The sequence below is a fragment of the Danio rerio genome, chromosome 17, assembly GCF_049306965.1.
Source record: "Danio rerio strain Tuebingen ecotype United States chromosome 17, GRCz12tu, whole genome shotgun sequence".
Taxonomy (NCBI): Eukaryota; Metazoa; Chordata; class Actinopteri; order Cypriniformes; family Danionidae; genus Danio; species Danio rerio.
In genome coordinates, this window is record NC_133192.1 from 40,515,102 (window position 1) to 40,534,791 (window position 19,690).

Below are 19,690 nucleotides of genomic sequence, written 5' to 3' on the forward strand. Positions count from 1 at the left end.
TCTTTAAACTACAACATTGTAGATTATTCCATATAAACGGTGCTGCGCATTCAAAAACCTTTTTTCCCCATCTCAGTCCGCACTTTAGGAACAGACAGTAAATAAATATCCTGTGACCTAAGGCCATAGCTAGGAACAGGTGTTTTACAAATGTAATTCTGTAGATATGATGGAAGTAAACCCAATATAGATTTGTAAACAAAGATATGTCAGTGCTTGAGCCTACGAATAGACTACGCAGACCAACCTACCATATAGTATTATTCTAGTATGATGTATGACACACAATGACAAGGGATTTAAAATGAGTTATAAACAGTATCCAATTCATGCAGACAAATCATGAATATAGCTAACATCATCGTAGTCCAATATCGACATAAAAATTGCATCAACCCGCTTCTTTTTAGCATAAAAAAGGCAGTTTTTATTAAAATAAAAGCCTAAAATCACTTTTTTCACTAATCACTGAATGTGAGAACTAAAAGAAAATGTATCATCACTAAAAATTCCAAGATCTTTGTACTGGGACACCAATTCAATCTCGGCACCATAAGTAGTAGTAATAGAACCCAGCCTTTGCTTAGTTTGTTTTGAATTTGAAAATAACACACGCTTTGTTTTATCTGCATTTAAAACTTATTTTAACTCGGATGTTGAAGTAAATTAAAAACAATCTGTAGTTGAGAAGGGGCCAGATTTGGTGTAAATGCAGCGGTGTATATGATTGTATCATCAGCGTGATAATGAAAATTAGCAGTTTAGATTTTTTTTATCAATATGTATATGTTGATTAAATGTGTTTAAGCCATCCGCTTGCACACATTGATTTTACATAAATCATATAAATTCTGTATAAATACAGTAATTAAAAACAATTTTGTAGCTCCTAACTGTAATTCAGTCTCAACATTGCTTAAATTGTGATGTAACTTGCAGATGCTCACATAGCGATATCGATGCTGTAAGGATATACTGTATTGTGCAGCCCTAATATTCAATTATTCATTGCTACTGTTATCTGCATACTGTACAACCATATAGAAGCATTTGTAATGTAGATTTACCCCACAACCAGTATACTTTTTATTAAGGATGCAGGATTTTTTATCATAAATGACATGATTTTTATTGCTTCAATTAATAATTAAACTCAGATAACAATATCTGATAAAGTGAGCTTGCTGGTAAATTAATAAATTTAGTTTGATCTCTCTGAGATTCATCTACTTTCGAGTGCAAGCAGCTGTTGCTTTAAAACTGCGTCACACTTAAACTGTGAACAAGTCTTCCCGGTCAGAAAGTGTTTCTTCTTGTGGCAGCAGAGGACAGTGCCATTGCTATTTGCATCTCTTCAGCAGGGATTTCAAGAGGAGGAGAACGGGCATCAGGTTTTAACAAAACAAATCTTATATCTCACTTGAACGTTTGTCATCGCGGCAAATCTGTTTTAAACTGCTAGTACAGTACAAACTTAATTGCTTGTGAGAAAGCAGAGATGCTACTGTTGATCAGTAAGAATTCCCTCACATAACAAAAAGATTGAAAATCATATTTTTATTATTATTTATGTTCAAGATTATAATTTCTGATAAATCTATTCTATATTTAATCTGTTTTTGAGGATACACTTTTTAATTTTGTTTTGATGTAAATAAATACCAATGCATTTTGCTCATGCATTTAAAAAGCATGTCGCTTGGTTAATAATTGGTTGTCAATATTTGTTAAAATGTTTCATAGCCTGCCTCACTACTTATATTTTCTATCTGTGCGATGCATCTCCTCTATGGTGACTATAAATCACTTTCCATTATGCCCCAAAGCAAAACGCACACACATACTGAACAAACCTCCTCATTCATCACCTCACACGCACACTCCAGCCTTCATAAACACCCTCTCACCTCCTATATGGGGTGAGCAGAGAAGGTTCAGACTCTCGGGGGAAGGAAACACGTGCTGTGGACCTTGTAATGGCTGGAGGAAAGAAGAAAGGCCAGAGGAAACTTCTTGGGACCGAGCCCAACAATGAATGCTGACTGTAGATCCTGCTGTTGACAGTGTGTAGAGTAGAGCAACTAAATGAATTGTTACGATTTTCTTTGTTCTATTTAATGCATAGACAAATGACTAATCAGAATCAGATATTGCAGAGTGCTGGTAAGATGCATTTATTTTAAATACAGACCTTTTTTTGTTGCTTCATGGAGGGTGCCATAGCGACCAGCGCCTTCCGGTAGGATGCTTAGAACTTCCATTTACAACATTTACAGTTGGTAAATCTCCATCCTAAATTGGATGTCAATACCATGGCTTACTTATCATGGCTTATGTTTAAAAAATATATATTTTTTTGAAAATCAGTCCAGGAGATGGCACTGATCAGCAGCAGTATTAGTTTAAAGATGTTGAAAGCAGGTCAAATAGATTAAAATTATTATTTCAAAGCTGTCCTAATGTTTATACGCATCAAGCTGCTGACCGGAAGTTCTTAGCATCCTCTTTACGCATACACGCAAAGCATAATGGGTAATTTTGTGTTCTATGAAAAAGGTCTATAGGCCAAATTAGAAAAGGGTAACACAACTACAATTAGGACTGCTAATATGTTCTGTTGAATTTGCTTTTGAACTAAACATGATGATTATGATAGATCATTAGTGTAATTTTTCAGCAGACAATCTCTAAAATGTTTTTATTTATTTATATTAAATAACAAATGATTTGACTACATTAAAAGATTATTGTTAAGTATATGCTATATGGTTTATATATATGCTGCTTCATTTTTACAGAAATATATTAGTTGACAATGGAAAATTATTGAACCCGTTTTTTGAATCGTTAAAGTAGACACTTTTGTTCAATATGCAATCTGTTTAGGGAATATTTTTTGTAAATTCTAATTTATGTTGACATTAAAATGGCACATCCCATCTTTGACCCACATATAAGTAATGTAATGGTAGCAAATTGTGGTGAAAAAAACTCTAATAGTTGACAAGGTTGTTTGCTGTTTTAAATCTTGAAATGGGCACGTTAGTTATTGAAATATACCAAATGTGCATGTAATGCTTAACAGTATTTTTTTACTGTTTGCATTTCAAGTTGTTCTATTGGGTGATCCTGACACCTGACCATTTCTCTTGGTGTCCTGTTATAATGCAAAATGTTGCCACCATCAGACACGAATAACAGGTCTTTGTTATAGCGAGGTGTGATTTTGATCTGCAGATTTTCATTTATGAACGTGTGTACTGTGTGTACACGATTTCCTTTTCTGCTCACGTTTGCTTCCTACTGGATGCTGTTAAATGGTTTTGCATGCAAAAAATGAATCCTTATTGTAGTCATGGCGTCAATTTTCTACTTGTGATAGGTTATCAAAACTGGCTGAGATTCATTTTTTTCCCTTTTTTTTTGCTGGAAACTGCTGGGTATATGTTAATATGCAGTTAAAAGAAGCAAAATTATGAGCCCTCCTGTGAAATTTTAATTCTTTTATAAAAATGTCCCAATTGCTGTTTTTTTTTCAAAACATTTTTCAACAATAATTACTAATAACTTGGGCCAGACAGAATCTGTGGACATTTTTTGCTATTTTTACAGAATATTATTAAAAAATCTGTGTATTTATGCGGAATGATTTTGGGTGTATCGTTACTAAAAACTTAATATGTTAAATAAAAAAATTATACATTTCTAACTTTTATTTAATGTTTAAAATACAAATCACATTAGATCCGTTTATTTGGTAAACGAAGCAAGTGTCTCGCAAGTGTCTCGTATAATATATCTACTAAATGGCAGAAATGATTAATTTATAGACTGTATTGTAAGTAAATCATATGAACCTTTTTGTATTAGTCAGTAATATTACTGAAATTAATTAAAAAACTAAATAAATATATATTTACACACATTTACACACAACTAAACAAATAGACTCGTTGACAGGCTTAAAATCTGTAGATAATTTATTTTGCCTTTATCATGATGACCATATATAATATATACTAGTTCTTTTGTAAGATACTCAGAATCAGTTTACCATGCAATTTAAAGGCTTCAAAAGACACAAACTCGCCAACATTAGCTTCAAAACATTAATACAAAATAACCTTATTAATCAGAATAAGCAAAATATTACAGCTACTGCTATTGTAGCAGTATTAAGATCCATATTTTGAGTTGTGCAAATGCCAGTCACTAGTCCTTCAGCATCAATAAAAATCTGTAGGATTGTAGAATACTGAGGATCAGCTTAACATGCTATGTAAAGGCTTAAAAAGGTGACTAGTATTAAAATGAAAGATAGGTTAAGTTATCGCCTGATAATTACTATTATAAAGTTATTATTTAATTGGGAAAAACATCTAAAAGGGATTAATAATCTTGACCTTAATAAATATACATATATTTAAATTAACTGCTTTTGTTCCAGCCCAACTAGAATAAATAATACTTTCTCTAGCAGAAAAAAGGCATTATATAAAATACTCATTCTCTGTTTTTAAATATCACTGGGAAAATATTAGAAAAATTAATTAATTTTACTAATAATTGAGCTTAATTTCTTGTGAATACATTTAATTATGAAACATTGTAAAGAAAGAATGTTTCTGCTGAAAATTACTCCATTATGACCATATTTCACAGAGCACATTCAACATTTTTAATGTAGTTTTGTTAATCTGCCAGTGGAAGAGTTTCTTATCTAGAGTTAATGCAAGGATTAGCTTTCGAATGCTTGTGTTTTTACATCAAGCTTCACTTGTAGTGGACAAAGGAGTGATTTCCCCACGGCTGCTCCTCTGCTGACGGTGTAAAGGGGGTTCACTGTAGGGTGGGGTGGTGTTGAGTAACAAACAGTTGCCGTGGCGATAGCACCCCCTCTCCACTCTCTCCAGAGTATTTATTAGTCTAAGTCTGTAAGACACAAACAAACTCGCCAACAACAGCTTCAAAACATTAATACAAAATAAGCTTATTAATCAGAATAACCATCACTAGTTTCCACCAAAATATTATGGCTAGTACTGCTATTGTAAATATCCTCAAGCAGATTGATATCCATATTTTGAGTTACTAGTACTTCAGTATCAATAAATATCTATGTTATTTTAGTTTTCTGTAATATTGTAGTGTTTATTAATGTTTGGAAAGTTTACATTTAAGTAATTGTATGTTTTTATTATTGTTCATTAATATTATTATTCATTTAGTTTAGTTTTGTTTTTGGGCAGTTAGTAATAACTTCAATGAATTCCTTTTTATAATAACTATACATTTAGCATTTTATTTGAACATTATTTTTAGAATTTTGTTTTTAACATTAGTTTTAAATGAATATCTAGTATTTTTATTGTAAATATATATATAGTAATGTATACAGTTATTTTTAATCCATTTTAAGTAATTTTAGTTACCAATTAAAATGCTGAATATTCATTTAGTAAAGGCAAAATCATAAGTTATTTCACTATTGCTTGAAGTTTGGGGGTTTTGTATCAGCTTTATGCTAAATTAAAGTTATTTGTTTTATTTCTGTTGTTTTAGTGGTAGATCTAATTTCTTGCTCTCATTTCTTATGACTTTTAATCTTCTCAGGTAAAAGCATGGAGGAGATGAAACGAATGCTGTTGCTGATACTGGGCTGCGCTGTTCAGGTAGGCTTTTTGAACCAGCACCAGTATTCCCCGATTCATGTTGTGAGATCAGTACAGGAAATCATATCCACATCATCAAGCCCAGACACGCCTTTGCTTTTCCACAGTAAAAAGAACAGACGCTCATTATGCTTCAAAATAAAACACCTATTCAGAAAAGATTTGTCCCAGAGAATTCAGCAAAGATAACTGGGATAGATTTGCCAAGAAGTTTTGTCTCCACCTTTTCCTGAAGATTGTTCCTCATGCCTGTACTTCCTCTATTGTACACTTTTAACCCCCTCTTTGTGGCTGGTTTTTCTTGTTCTGTTAATAATAAACATCTCCCATTGATTTAGAGCGCACCATTTACCTGCTGATTTGCTTTCTGTTCTGTCTCTTTGAGCTTGTCTTATCCTGCACCAGAACTTTCTCTTATAGTATTCCAGTCACAAAGTGCACAACACATTGTTTATCCCATTTGAATATACTGTATATCTACATTTTGATGAGTTCATATATGGCACAGAATAGGTTTATTTGGCTAATGACCATCAAGTGATAGTCATGGATTTTTTGGCAGTGCTTACTAAAAAATAAGGATAGTTAATTGTTTCTGACAGGTTAATTGGGTAGGCTAAAATGTGTGAGTGTGGATGAGTGTGTATGGATGTTTCCCAGAGATGGGTTGAAAACGTGCTGGATAAGTTGGCGGTTCATTCCGCTGTGGCGACCCCCGGATTAATAAAGAGACTAAGCCGAAATGAAAATGTAATTATGAATAAATGAAAATGAATGAATGAATTGATGAATAATTGTTTCTGCTTATTCTTCCTGTTCTTTTACCTTTACTTGTATTATCCCTTTCACATCCCTTTTATTTTTCCCATAGCCTTTCATCTTTCACTTCCCTTTTTTGTTCCTTCACCTTTTGCATTATATCCTTTCTCTGCTTTTCTCTTTACCCTTCTTCTTTCCTTTCCGTTGATTTCTTTTCCATCCCTTCTCTGCCCTTCAATTTCCTTTACACAATTGCCTTTCCCCTTCCCCTTTCCTTCCTTTCACTTTCCTCCTATTCCCTTCCACCTCTTCCTTTCCTCAACTTCCCTTTTATTTTCCCTTACCTTTCGATTTCATTTCTTTCACTTCCTCCTTTATATTTTCTTTCCTTTTCCACTTTCCACTTTCCCCTCCATTTCCTTTTCTTCACTACTTACATTTCAACACTTCAATTTATTTTCCCAATTGCCTTTCTTTACATTTTCTTTCCTTTCCCTTTACTCCCTTTCCCTTCTCTTTTTTTGCTTTTCCTTTTTTTCTTTCCCTTTCTTTTTCTATTTCTTTTTATTTCCCTTCTCCTTCCATTCTCTTCCCTTCCATTTTCTTTCCTTTCCCTTCTTTTTGCTCCTTCCCATTCCGTTTCTTTAGTACCCTTCAATTTCCATTACCAATTCCCAATCTTTTCCTATCATTTCCCTTTCCTCCACTTCCCTTTTTCCCCGTTTCTTTTCCCTTTCTATTTAATTTCCTTCCCTTCCATTTTCCCTTTCCCTCCTTCCCACACCCTTTCCTTTAAGTGTCTTTCCCTTTCTTCACTAAGCTTCGATTTCCTCTCCCAATTGCCTTTCCATTTTCCATCATTTTCCTTTCCTTTCCTCTACTTTCCTTTATTTTCCCTTTTACTTTCTCTCCCTTTCTATTTAATTTCTTTCCATTTTTCTTCTTCCCACCCTTCTTTATTCTTCTCTGCCTTTTCCATTCCCTTTCCTTCACTAAACATTCAGTTTCCTTTTCAAATTGCCTTTGCCTTTGCCCTTTCATTTTCCCTTTTCCCTTTCCTTTTCCTTTTCCTTCTATTTTTTATTTCCCTTGTCCTTCCTTCTAGTTTCTTTCCTTTCCCTTCTCTTCACCTCCTTTCCGTTCATACACTCCCCTTCAGTTTCCTTTCCCAATTGCCTTTCCCTTTTCCATCTTTTTCCTTTCCTCTACTTTCCTTTATTTTACCCTTTACTTTCTTTTTACTTTACTCTGTTTTCTTTACTTTCTTTACTTTCCTTTTCCTGCTTCCCTTCCCTACCCTTTCCTCCTCTAAACCTTCAGTTTTCTTTCCCAATTGCCTTTCCTCTTTCCTTTTTCTTAGTTTTTCTTTCAGCCTTTTCCCTTCTTTCTTTTCTTCTTCCTTATTAACTTCCATTTACTTCCCTTCCATTTTCTTCCCTTGCCCTTCTTTTTCCCTCCTTCTCTTTCCTTTCCTTCATTCGCCCATTTCCATTAGCTTTACTGCATATTAAGATTCGCTGTTGCTTTCACTGTTTTCAATTTTAATTTCCATTCTTTATTTCTATTTTCTTTCCCCTTTCTCCGCTTTCCATTGGTTTATTTTAACCTTTGTATCTGCTGACTTCCTCCTTTGACTTTTCTTTCCCTTATCCTTTTTTGCTTTTCTTTCTTTCTTTTTCTAATTTTCTTTTTCCCCCACATAATTTCCTCATCCCTTTTGACTAATCTTTCCATACATTTTCTCAATCTGATGCTTTTTTGTTTCCAACAGTGTGATCGCAAAGAAGAAATCATTGAGAAGATCAAGCTGCTTGATATTGAGACACAGGCTGCAATTGTGACGCATATTCAAGAGGTAAGGATCTGCTGGCAGCTAATCACTTCCTATGTACAGTACATCACATATGAGGCATGTATTTATGGCCTACAATTCCTCTTGATTGCAGGTAACGCACAATCAGGAGAATGTTCTGGACCTGCAGTGGATGGAGGTTGCAGAGATCCCTGCTGAGCAGTTGGATCCTCTGTCTCGAACCATGGCCTTTCACTTACGCAAACTCATAGATGAGCGAGATGAGTCTGCTGAGGTACGAAGGATGTCAATCAACTATTTATTAGCAAGTTGCACTAAATTTCTCAGTACATTGTCGTCATTGATTAAATGGAGATTTTCTGTCCTCAGCTGGTCATAGAGTTGACCCAGGAGAGGGACTATCTTCAGTCTCAGCAGCCTTCAGGTCTTTTGGGCTTTCCTAGCCCTGAGCGCACGTCCCTTTCTCCCATCACCCTGCTGTCTAAAGAAGATCGTCAGCATTTAGCCGTGGAGCTGGCTGACACAAAGGCCAAACTGCGGCGCTCCCGGCAGGAATTGTGAGTTACTCTTTTTGATTTTCTTTTGCTGCACCCAAATTGTAGCTTTTAAACTACGCTGTTGGTCAAATAAAGTGTGAGTATACTCTAGAGTACCCAGAGTGAACCAACAATGTATATGGATGACTTTATACCAGCAAGCAATTTTGTTTTAAAATAGTTTTAATAGATGTCTAAACATAGTCGTCTTGGTTAAAACAAATAAATTTGAGCTGTAAGTGAAAACATCTAGCAACAGTCCAAAACTAGACTATTTATCAAGTACACAAGAATGAATGACTACACATGTGAGGTCTATGTCTAATCTGTGTAAATAGACTAGTCTAGTTTTGAGTTATTCTTAGATGTCTACTAGACTTTTATTGACAGCCCAACTTTGGTCTTTCTTTTTGCCTAGTCATTTATGTTTATACATCTATTAGTAGTGTATTGAACACAGAATTGCTTAAAGGGTTACTACTAAGCAATTTGGGAATAAGAGTGAAACAACGCTATATAGAATTTACTATAAACGTATTATACAGAATGCATATTTTTAGTGGTTGCAAAGTACTCGATAAGTACCTAATGGTAATTTTAGAAGTTTCGTACTGTCCTACTATATTGAAGGGGAAAAAATTATATGTGACAAATTTTCATAGCATTCATCAGTACTCGGAGTGTGGAAACAAAAGTACCCAGTTCACCTACTTGTATTAAACAAAATTTTACTATACTATAATTGTACTATACAAAGTCCTGCTTCTTATCAGCCAAATATTACTTGATATATTGGTCTTAGCAGTAGCTGGATCATCCATTTGTGTAGTCGTATCAACATTATAAACTTCTGTTTGCTTGTTACAGGGAAGAGAAGACTGAGCAGTTAATTGATGCCAAGAATGAGATCGAGCGCTTGGATTCTGATATTCAGAAGCTCAAACAGGAGGTATTACACCAAGACTCTTAGTTTGCCTAAATTCACATTTCATATATTTGACTGACTGAAATTGAAAAGCACTTTCTTGAAGCTTTAGTGATAAGTTATTGTCACCTGTGTCTGTTGTGTATAGAACACACAGTTGCTGGCAGAGGCACGTTCAGTGCGAGCATACCGGGATGAGGTTGATTCTCTAAGGGAGCGTGCTGGAAAAGTGGATCGCTTGGAAACCGAACTGTCTCGCTTCAAAGAGAAGCTAAATGATGTCCATTTCTACAAGACGCGCATAGAGGTAACTAAACACCAACCTGTATTACATTTCCATTTTGATAACTCTTTCAGCATTGTATTATAAAGCATACTCAAGCATCCATGCCATTTTTTGGAAAAGAGCATAAATCTAGCCACCGGCTCTTAAATCAAAAGGGGAGAAATTGATTTCTTTTTGAGGTGACTGATGTACAGCTGCCTGCCTGGAGCCCCTACTGCTTTTATTTCTCAGAAATAATGCCTCAGGTGTCTGCTGGGGCCCGGAGCTGTCACTGACAGACCTCTGGCTCTCTGTCTGCTGGCGTCATCCTCTGATTTTCTTTTGATCTTTTCTTTTTGTCCATCTCTATTTTTTTTTCTCTCTTGTCTCTCTTTTGTGCACAGGAGCTAAGAGAGGACAATTTGACTCTGCTGGAGACAAAGTCCATGCTGGAAGAGCAGCTTACTGGAGCCAGAGGGCGCTGTGACAAACTACACGAACTGGAGAAAGAGAACCTTCAGCTGCGCTCCAAACTGCATGATATAGAAATTGTGAGTGTTATGGTTCTGGTGTACTTCAAATGAAGTTAATTTTTGTTCTTCATTTGAGGGCAAAAAGGCGTTTTGAACACTTCAACATCTCTGTGCTACAGTAGGCAGAGTAGTAAATGTGTCACATTGCTGTGATGTACCCCTAAACACAACGATGGTGGCTACCAAACATACCAAATCAACTAGCCGAACAGACGAAGCCCAATGGCCGACCGTTGGCTTGGTTAACAGCTTCATAAACATCTGGCAAACAGGCTTCTCCATGAAAATCACCACTTTGCTGTGCTACAATTTAATTTTGTTTTCTATTTGCCAAAGACACTGGCACTTGCACTTAGCAAACTAATAGAAAAGATAGGCTTCTCGTCTGGTGTGCGACCCAATCTAACATATTTCAGTCGAGGGTTTGAAATAAGTACTTCTGTTAGATAATTCAGCAGTCGTGTGATTATTAGACATGCTGAATCAGTGAATGCAGTTTATGGAGATTTCCTGGGTTTCTTCTTCGTGGGTGTTTGGATTACCTGCATGAGTGCGCCCTCTGGCTTTCAAAAGAGATTTCATGGAGCCATGCTCTTACTAACAAGATGTGCATGACATGTTCCAAAGTATCTGCAAGCTTTAATACTTGATATCTGAGGGTTCTCTGGAACAAACAACAGGAATGCCATTGTTCTCCTAACTCTGGATGGAAAACATTAATTATTTATTGTCATTCTCTTGGCCTTCTTTAGTGTTCCCAAAGATAAAATTGTACAAGTTACTAGTAATTGTACAAGTAAAAGTCTATTACACTAGAACAACATGTTTAGCAATGCAATGGTGACCTCAGAATACACTGCATGCTAGGGACTATCTGAATCACCATAGGAACTCCAAAGCAATGCTCCAGCATGCACCATAGACACATTCTAGAATGCCTAGGCAAACACATAAAACTGCACACTGGGAACACCATAGCAACCATGCTGGATTGACTTGCATGCAAATGTGTGCAGTTTAAAATTGAGGTCATAATTTGTGTGCATTATTATAGAGAAAAAAAAACTGCCAGTGAATTTGTATTTTTTCAAATCCACAAGTGTTTGATTTTTCTTGTGTCTGTATTAGGACAGGGACAGTGATAAGAAACGTCTGGAAGAGCTGCTGGAGGAGAACATGTTGCTGGAGATCTCTCAGAAACAAAGTATGAACGAGTCTGCTCACCTTGGCTGGGAACTGGAGCAACTAGCCAAGAACAATGAGGTCAATGAAGGTGAGTCACCACACCTCGCTGTCAGACAGAAGTTCAGTTTGAGAGAACATCTCTTTTTTTTTCCATGTTTGTTATACTAAACCAATACAGAACCCTTTAGAAAGTAAGATAACTGATGACCTATTTTCTTTTTTCAGTTGTTGTTTTTGTTTTTAAGAATCCATACCGATGCAAATATTCAGCCACAAGACATTCTGGCCGTTTTGGTCATGCAAATTAAACAAACGCTCATTTTCTACTGAAAAAACCTTTGAATCTGAAGTTTTTTTTTAAACATTAAGCAGACACAAATAGCCGATTTACTAGAGTTTACTAGCCGTCTGCTTTGATAGAACAGGTAGTTGAAATATCACTAGCCTCAGGCTGTTTGTAAGCCGTTAGGTGTGTGTGTACAGGACAGATGCATATTGTTTTGATGGTAATGAATAAGGGAATCAGCATTTGTCTGCCTTATCAGCCAATGGATTTTAAGCAAAAAAACAATGCAGGTGTAATATAGCTTTCTCTTTTCCTGTGCATTAGATGTGCTTTCTTTACAGTAATTATATTTTAAGCAAAAAGATGACCATAATTCCTTTTTACTACTATTTACAAAGACATCCTATAAAATGTCTTTCAGTGTGGCAGTAGTTTAGATGCCCAAAGTAGGGCCTACGGGCCAAAGTTCAGAGCAGTTCCAAATGAGAGGAGAGTGAGAATGATGGAGAGGGTTGGGGTGAATGCCTTTAACACAGAGATCATCATTTCTAATTTGACGTAACATTTTTTATGTCACCTTTTTTGAGGTTAACCCATGTATACTATTAATTGGCATTTGTCCTTAAAATTGCTATTTATGTTCGCAATTAATCCCTTTTTAATCCATTTTTGAGATCTAAAGAATAGATTTGCTCCTGACTGATGGAGGACATGTTGATAATTTAACATCTAATTTAATAAAATATTATTTATTAATTGTAAATAATTATATTTAATATTTTTATATGTTATTTTATCTCAGTTCCTGGTCTCTTGCTAATAAAGTAGTAGTTGTAGTTTATTTATAGATCACTTTTTTACACAACACAGCATTACTCAAAAGTGCTGAACACAATCAATAATCATTTTGTATTAATTATTATATATTTTTACTCAAATAAAAAAGAAAAACAACTTAACTAAAACAAAAGGTAAATTAAAAGAGAGAATAAAGAGAATAACATAATTTTTTGTCACTCCAACTACAGCCCGTAAGTCATTTGTGTTTGAGCTGAACGAGTCCGCATCCAGCCGACTGTTGAAGCTTGAGAAGGAAAACCAGTGCCTTCAGAGCACCATTCAGGAACTGAGAGAGGCCTCCATCAACATGGAGGAAGGTCAGCTGCATTCACTGGAGCTGGAGAAAGAGAACCAAAGCCTCAGCAAGAAGGTACATTTCTATATTTATTTTACTGTTGACTGAGAGCCAGAATATTGAATGCTAACGAATATTGAATGCTCATCTGTGTTGTGTTTTAGTTGGAGCGTCTGCAGTCCCAGTTGGACCAGGAGAAACAGACAACTCAGGACATGGAGAACCTTGGAGAGGAGCTAATAAAAGAGAAACAGAGAATGGAGAAAACTTTGGAGACAATCCAGGCAGAGAAAGATAGACAGGTGAACATCTAAAGAAAGACAAGTAAACCCATGATGATAAGGGGTATAATATGGTATCAACTTAAGTGGTATCTAGTAAGACTGTTTTTCCAATGTCTACTTTGATTGCAACTTAAATGCCTCTGTTGTTGATTGAAATCATAGACCTGTGTCAAGACTCGAAAACATGCTTCTGTACTGTATATGAAGACATCAATAAGCTACATTTTCTGTCAGTAACCTATAAGTAAAAGAAAATGGGCCTGAAATCTAAAACTCTCGATGCACTTTAAATAAAAACTGAAACCGAAAATGCTTAATAATAACTATTTATATTTCCATCAATAATAAAATGTAATGTTGTAACTCTTTCTAAATTTAACTTGAAACATATTGATAAAAATATATAACTGCATTTTATTGACTGTCAAAGAGTTAAGAGGTGTCATTTATACGAGTGTTGCTTTCACTGCACAGTAGGGCTATGGCAGGCAGCAGGAACAAGTATACTACATAGAAATGTATTTTTGGTGTGTTATTTCAGTGAACTTTGCTTTTCTAGTGATCTTTGAAACTGATGTTTGCACAAGCTAGTTGACGGTGCGCTCACTGCTCTTGCACTTTGTTCAGTGCAGAAACAAAACATTACAAGCCACTGAAAGGAATGGGTTTCATAGTGCAGTGCTTTCTGCATCTGGTGTGAAAGCTGCTTGACTCCACACAGTGACTATTCGCTTAAGTTGTGGCGTATCGGTGACGTATGGAACACTGTTTAAGGGTCCAAGCCGGTACTCATTTGAATTGAGAAATTATTTGGTTATGGCCCCTATTTAGTCATAGATTATGACTATTTAATCACACATTAAACTGAATTTTATATCAAATTATTGTGTTTACAAAATTCTATAGGTTGCTGGATCACAAATACCAACATTTTAACAATATATAAAAAAAAATAAAAAATCAATTTCTTGCCATCGGATATTAGGCATGGAAATATATATTGCGATCATGATTTTCGAAAGTATTATATCACTTTATAAATGTTTATTACCATTTAATGAGTCTCCCCATACAGTTTGATATAGGGCTTGGAACTTCACGTGACGTCACACTTACAAGTAAATAGCTGGAGGGGGAGTAAAACTAGCGGAATGAACACTGCTAGACAGTGCGGCACAGCATAGCCTTTTTTTCTGGCTCATATTTTTAGCCTTTTTCTCTTTTGACCAAAAGAAATAATAAAAAGTTTAGGCCATCCCTAAATCAAATAAATTTGAAATTAATTAAAAAAAAACTGTACTAACTGTACATATGATGTATACGCAGCTTTGAGTAGTTTTGTAATACAAATGTAATATTTGTAGTGAATGTGATTTGTAATTTAGCATTTTAAACAATCTGATGAAGATGGTCAGGAGAGGTGTTTTTTTTTTTTTTTTTAAAAAAAGGAAATAATGAAACTAGAGAAATTCTAAAATAGAACTAAAATAGACTGCGCAATAGACCAGCTGAGAGAAGGTCTAAAGTCTCTTCTTGTGCTGCAGATGGTCTGTTTTCTCGCTAGTGAAGTGCTCAGTTTTTCCACCTATAAAGTATGCCATGTAAATAGCAAATGCGCTAAGGTGCGACGCAACTGACTCTTAAATGGGAGATGACACTCAAAGCACAAACACACCTACAACTCATTAAGAGAATAAGCTCAACCCTGTTAGACAATGCGCTTTGGCGCAAAGCAGATTTTTCCATCCTTAAAATAGAAAAAAGTGGATTCTGATACGCCCTTAATGCTTTTGCGCCCTGCGCCTTGGACTTTGCGCCTAGATCGCTAAAATAGAGCTCTTAAAGTTCATCCAGTGTCTTTTTGTAGGTCCTTTTTTAAGTGTCAATTTAAAAAGTATTGATTTACCACTGGTATTGTAACAATCGAAAAGACATCCAATGATAATGATGATCATATTTGAATGGCTTCATTAACACCATGTGTATTTTTGTTTGGGATATTAGATCTCAGAGTTGGAACAGGAGAAGGAGCACCTGACCCAGGCCGTGAGCTCCCTCCGGAAGCGGGCTCAGGCAAACAGCGAGGCCCGAGTGAGGGAGGTGGAAACAGAAAACCGCATTCTGCATCAGACTATCTCTGAAACGGGTGGTAAACTAGCTCGTCTGGAAGCTGAGAAACGTCAAGTGACTAAAGAGCTGGAATCTCTCCGCGAAAGAGGAGAGCGATGCGAGGAGTTGGAAAGGGAAGTTCCTCGTCTAGAGAGAGTCCGGGAGCAGCTACAACGGGAAGCAGCAGCCTTGAAGATCGGAAGCGAGCGTGCCGAAGCCTTGGAGCGGGAGAATGCCACTCTGGAGCAAGACAATCGCAGACTCAAGAAGTTGGCCGACACTGCACAGAATGCCACCCTGCGTCTGGCTGTTTTAGAGAAGGATCACCAGCAACTTGAGGAGGAGAACTTGGAGCAGCGTCGTGCATTGGAGACCCTCCGTCCAGCAGCTGCACGCTTGGCTCAATTACAGCAGGAACATGCAGAGCTGGAGCGAGAACACGAGGAGATGTGCCGCACGATGGAAGAGCTGCGTTCTCAGGCTAAGAGGAGTGAAAGACTAGAGAAGAGCTGTGGAAGCCTGAGTCTAGAGAACCAACGGCTGCAACAGACTCTGGAGAACAGCTCCACCAAAATGCAAGGTCTAGAAAGTGAACTGAGGCAGAATGAGGCAGAAATGAAGGATCTGCAGCGAGAATTAGAGGGTTTGAGGCAGAAGGTGACGTGGGCTGAAACGTTGGAGAAGGAGAATCGAGGAATGGAGCAGGAATTGAGCCAGCTAGAGAAGGAGAAAAAGCAGCTGGAGAAGGAGGCGCGGAGGTTCAGGCAGCAGTTGGAGGTGAAGGAGGCGGCGCTGGAAGAGAATTGTCTTAGGCTAGCCAGCATGGAGAAGGAAGGCACAGCTCTCAGTAAAGAGTTAGGCCGAGTTAAAGAGGCTGCAGGAAGACTCAAAGAGTTGGAGAGAGAGAACAAAGACCTGCAGAAACAGGCCACCATGGATAAGAAGACTCTTGCCACACTTAGAGAGGTATAATACTCATGGTATATGACACACTTTTTAATTTAAATGAACGCTATGAAATTAACATAAATGACAATTTTCAAAGCAACACAAATGTCATTTGAAGACAATTTTTGAAAACTTTAAGCATTGTGCCATAATGCAATTCAACCTGTAAATAAATGGAAAACACCATTAATTACAAAATACGGATATTTAGGGGCCAAGCACCGAAGGTGTGTAGGGACCTATTTTATTCGTTCTGGTTCTTATTCTTCTTCTTCTGGGTTCTTCCTCTTCTTCTTCTTCCTCTCAGGGAGTCTATAGCAGCCCTATGAACCGTTTGCAGCATTTACACAAACTTTGGCACACTGATAGAGGACAGTCTGATCATCAACCAAAACAAATTTGGACTTTCTAACTCTCTAGCGCCACCACTTGTCCAAAGTTTCACTTAGGTTTATTGTTATAACTTTTTAATCGGATGAGCAACAATCAAAATTCTTTATTCCACTGATTCCTCGGCTTAAGCCGATTTAAACACACTTATGACATAATTTTCCGTCATAACAATTTTTTCGCTACTTCGAATTTTTTGCAAACCTATTTGAATGAACTTGTCCTAGGTCATATGTTCGATTTTTACCAAAGTTGAATCACAAGAGCTACAGACCATGCTGACCAAAAGTGATTGAATTCAAGTTGACTGGACCAATTAATTTCAATTAACTTGCATTTAAATTTAATGTAGATGTTGCGTAAATGGACTTGAGGCAGTATCTTCGTATTGCATTGACATATTCACACCAAACTTAGTGTGTGTTATCACAACTATGGTCTGAAATTACCTTCAGTGTTTCAGCACACTTTCCCTTAGTGGTCCAGAGATACAAAGTATCGTTTTTGCTCATAACTTCTCAGCCCTTGGTCCAAACTTTTCTTTACATCCGAGTGAAATGATGCTTGATTATCCCAGTTCAGCCATTTTCGGAGTCGGCCATTTTGAATTATGTCAAAAATTGCTATATTTTACAGACGCATAGTCGAATTGTTATGAAATTTGGTATGCCAGATCATCTTCAGATCATGTTGACAAAAAGTTACTTAATTGGTGTCGATAGTTGTATGGGTTTTTGTTTCCAGTACAGACAATTTTTTTGTACACCTTTATTTGTATAGCACTTTTACAATGTAAATTGTGTCAAAGCAGCTTTACATAGAAGATTATAATAAATTGAAACAGTGTCAGTCCAGTTTTCAGTGTTGAAGTTCAGTTCAATTTAACTCAGTTTAGGGTTTTTTAATAATCACTATGAGAATCCAAAAACTGATGAGCAAATCCCTTGATACAGGGGTTCTACAGATCCTGAACTATGTAAGCCAGTGGCGACAGCGGCAAGGAAAAAACTTCACCAATTGGCAAAAGTAAAGAATTAAAAAACCTCAAGAGAAACCAGGCTCAGTTGAGCACAACCATTTCTCCTATGGCCAAATAAATGAATGCATGATACCAAACTACATCTGAGGCTGTATCTCTGCTATAGTTAAAGATAATGACACCAAAGGTCTGTCGTCGCTTCACACTTTCCACATCAAAACAAATATGATGACAGTGCTACCTTTGGGTCAAGAGTTACAAGACATTCATTAGCTAATTTTAATGAAACTTACAAATCTGGTTATAAATTTTGACTTGCATATGCTTATTTTGATGAAATTGGTATCAAATTATTCTTTGGGTCATGCCGACAACACAGATACCAATTATGCTATAATCTGACAAACTTCCTGTCCGAGGTTTTAATTTTGTTCAAACCATTTTTTTGTAACTCCTCCTAGACCGTTGGTCCAATCTTCACCAAATTTGACTCAGATCAACTTCAGACCATGTAGACCAAATGTTATGGCAGTCATGTTGATAGACAAAACTGTTGTCATTTAGCATTTGAGCAAACTTGATGTAATGGTGCCAGATGACATTACAGGCTGAATCACTGCAGTGGTTTGAAGTATTGAAACCAAACTTAATGTGTGTGAACTACACTTGACATTGACCAAACTACGTCAGTTTCAGCCACCTTCTGCGTAAAATTGACAGACAATTAAATTCTATCAATAGAAATCATCTAAACTTTTTCAAATGACTTTTCAGTAGTTTTGTCTGTTGTCATGAGACTGGTCTTGCAGATTCCTTGTATCATTGATTTGTGAACATTGAAATAATTTATTCCCTAATTTACACAACTTCCTTTCCACCATCTTGAATTAGATTGAAAATCTGTTGTTTTGAACTCTCCATAGATTGCTAGCCCAATTTCCACCAAATTTGGCTCAGAACATGCTGCAAAAAAGGTATAGAATTTTCCCCTGTAGCTTGTTGCCATGTTAGTTTATAATGTGGCCTCTGGGCTGCTTGGCCCCGTTAAATGCTGCTTGCAGCTATATTTTTATAGTGTAATGGTAGTTTCATATTGTTTCGAAAAATATGATTTCTCAGTCGGTATTTAAATTTGAAAATTCTAACCATCAAGTAAAAATTAATCATTGATTAATATGAATAATTATTTTATACATTAAAAATAACTTGAATTATTTATACATGACTTTTTATTACTTTTTATTCCTTTTCATAAAAGGCTTGAATTATTAGTTATTTAAAAACTCTGAATAATGGAAGCAGCGTCATATTAATTGTTCCACATTATGATCTTAATCTGAGTGAAATGGATCACTGAATTTGAATGAAGACAGATCTAATTGCTAGATCGCAGTAGATTTTAAGAAAGGAGCAAGTTTTAAAAGACCTAATGGAAGAAGACTGTTGCCAGAGATTAAGTTTATCAGTTCACTAGATAAAGTTAAGACTTTTTGATTTGAATGGGTGGATTCATGTTGGTTTTAATAGAATTATTGACTTTAGTCTACAGTCATAAGAGTCTGTCATGGTATTCTGCATGGTATCACTGAAGCTGAATGTTGGTTTTGTATATTGTTCTGAACAGGAGCTGGTGAATGAAAAGCTGAGGGTGCAGCAGCAGTGTAATGAACTGGAGAAGCTGAGTCACGAGCTGGAGAAGATCGGCCTAAACAGAGAAAAACTCCTGCAGGAAGAGCACAGCTGTGAAGACAAGTGAGTGACGTTTGTTGAGTAAATGAATCGAGATCACTCGTTTCTGTTGTCAGGTTTATATTAAATGGGTCATTTTAAAGTGCAAGGTGTTGTGAGATCCTGTAAATTGTCTTGTTTGT

The 19,690-nt window shown here is 36.2% G+C and overlaps 1 protein-coding gene across 3 annotated transcripts in view; it reads left to right on the top strand.

The window, feature by feature from the left end:
* Positions 1-19,690, top strand: part of ccdc88c (coiled-coil domain containing 88C) — a 112,358-nt gene that overhangs the window by 43,677 nt on the left and 48,991 nt on the right. For all 3 annotated transcript variants that reach the window (XR_012392729.1, NM_001423870.1, XM_073927271.1), the window contains exons 5-16: positions 5,614-5,672; positions 8,203-8,286; positions 8,378-8,518; positions 8,614-8,801; positions 9,648-9,729; positions 9,854-10,012; positions 10,375-10,521; positions 11,632-11,776; positions 13,003-13,184; positions 13,274-13,411; positions 15,398-16,468; positions 19,444-19,571. Coding sequence is in view for 2 of the 3 variants with exons in the window: in NM_001423870.1 (NP_001410799.1) it covers positions 5,614-5,672; positions 8,203-8,286; positions 8,378-8,518; positions 8,614-8,801; positions 9,648-9,729; positions 9,854-10,012; positions 10,375-10,521; positions 11,632-11,776; positions 13,003-13,184; positions 13,274-13,411; positions 15,398-16,468; positions 19,444-19,571 (2,524 nt within the window). In the remaining variant the exon portion in view is untranslated. The remainder of the gene's footprint in view (positions 1-5,613; positions 5,673-8,202; positions 8,287-8,377; positions 8,519-8,613; positions 8,802-9,647; positions 9,730-9,853; positions 10,013-10,374; positions 10,522-11,631; positions 11,777-13,002; positions 13,185-13,273; positions 13,412-15,397; positions 16,469-19,443; positions 19,572-19,690) is intronic.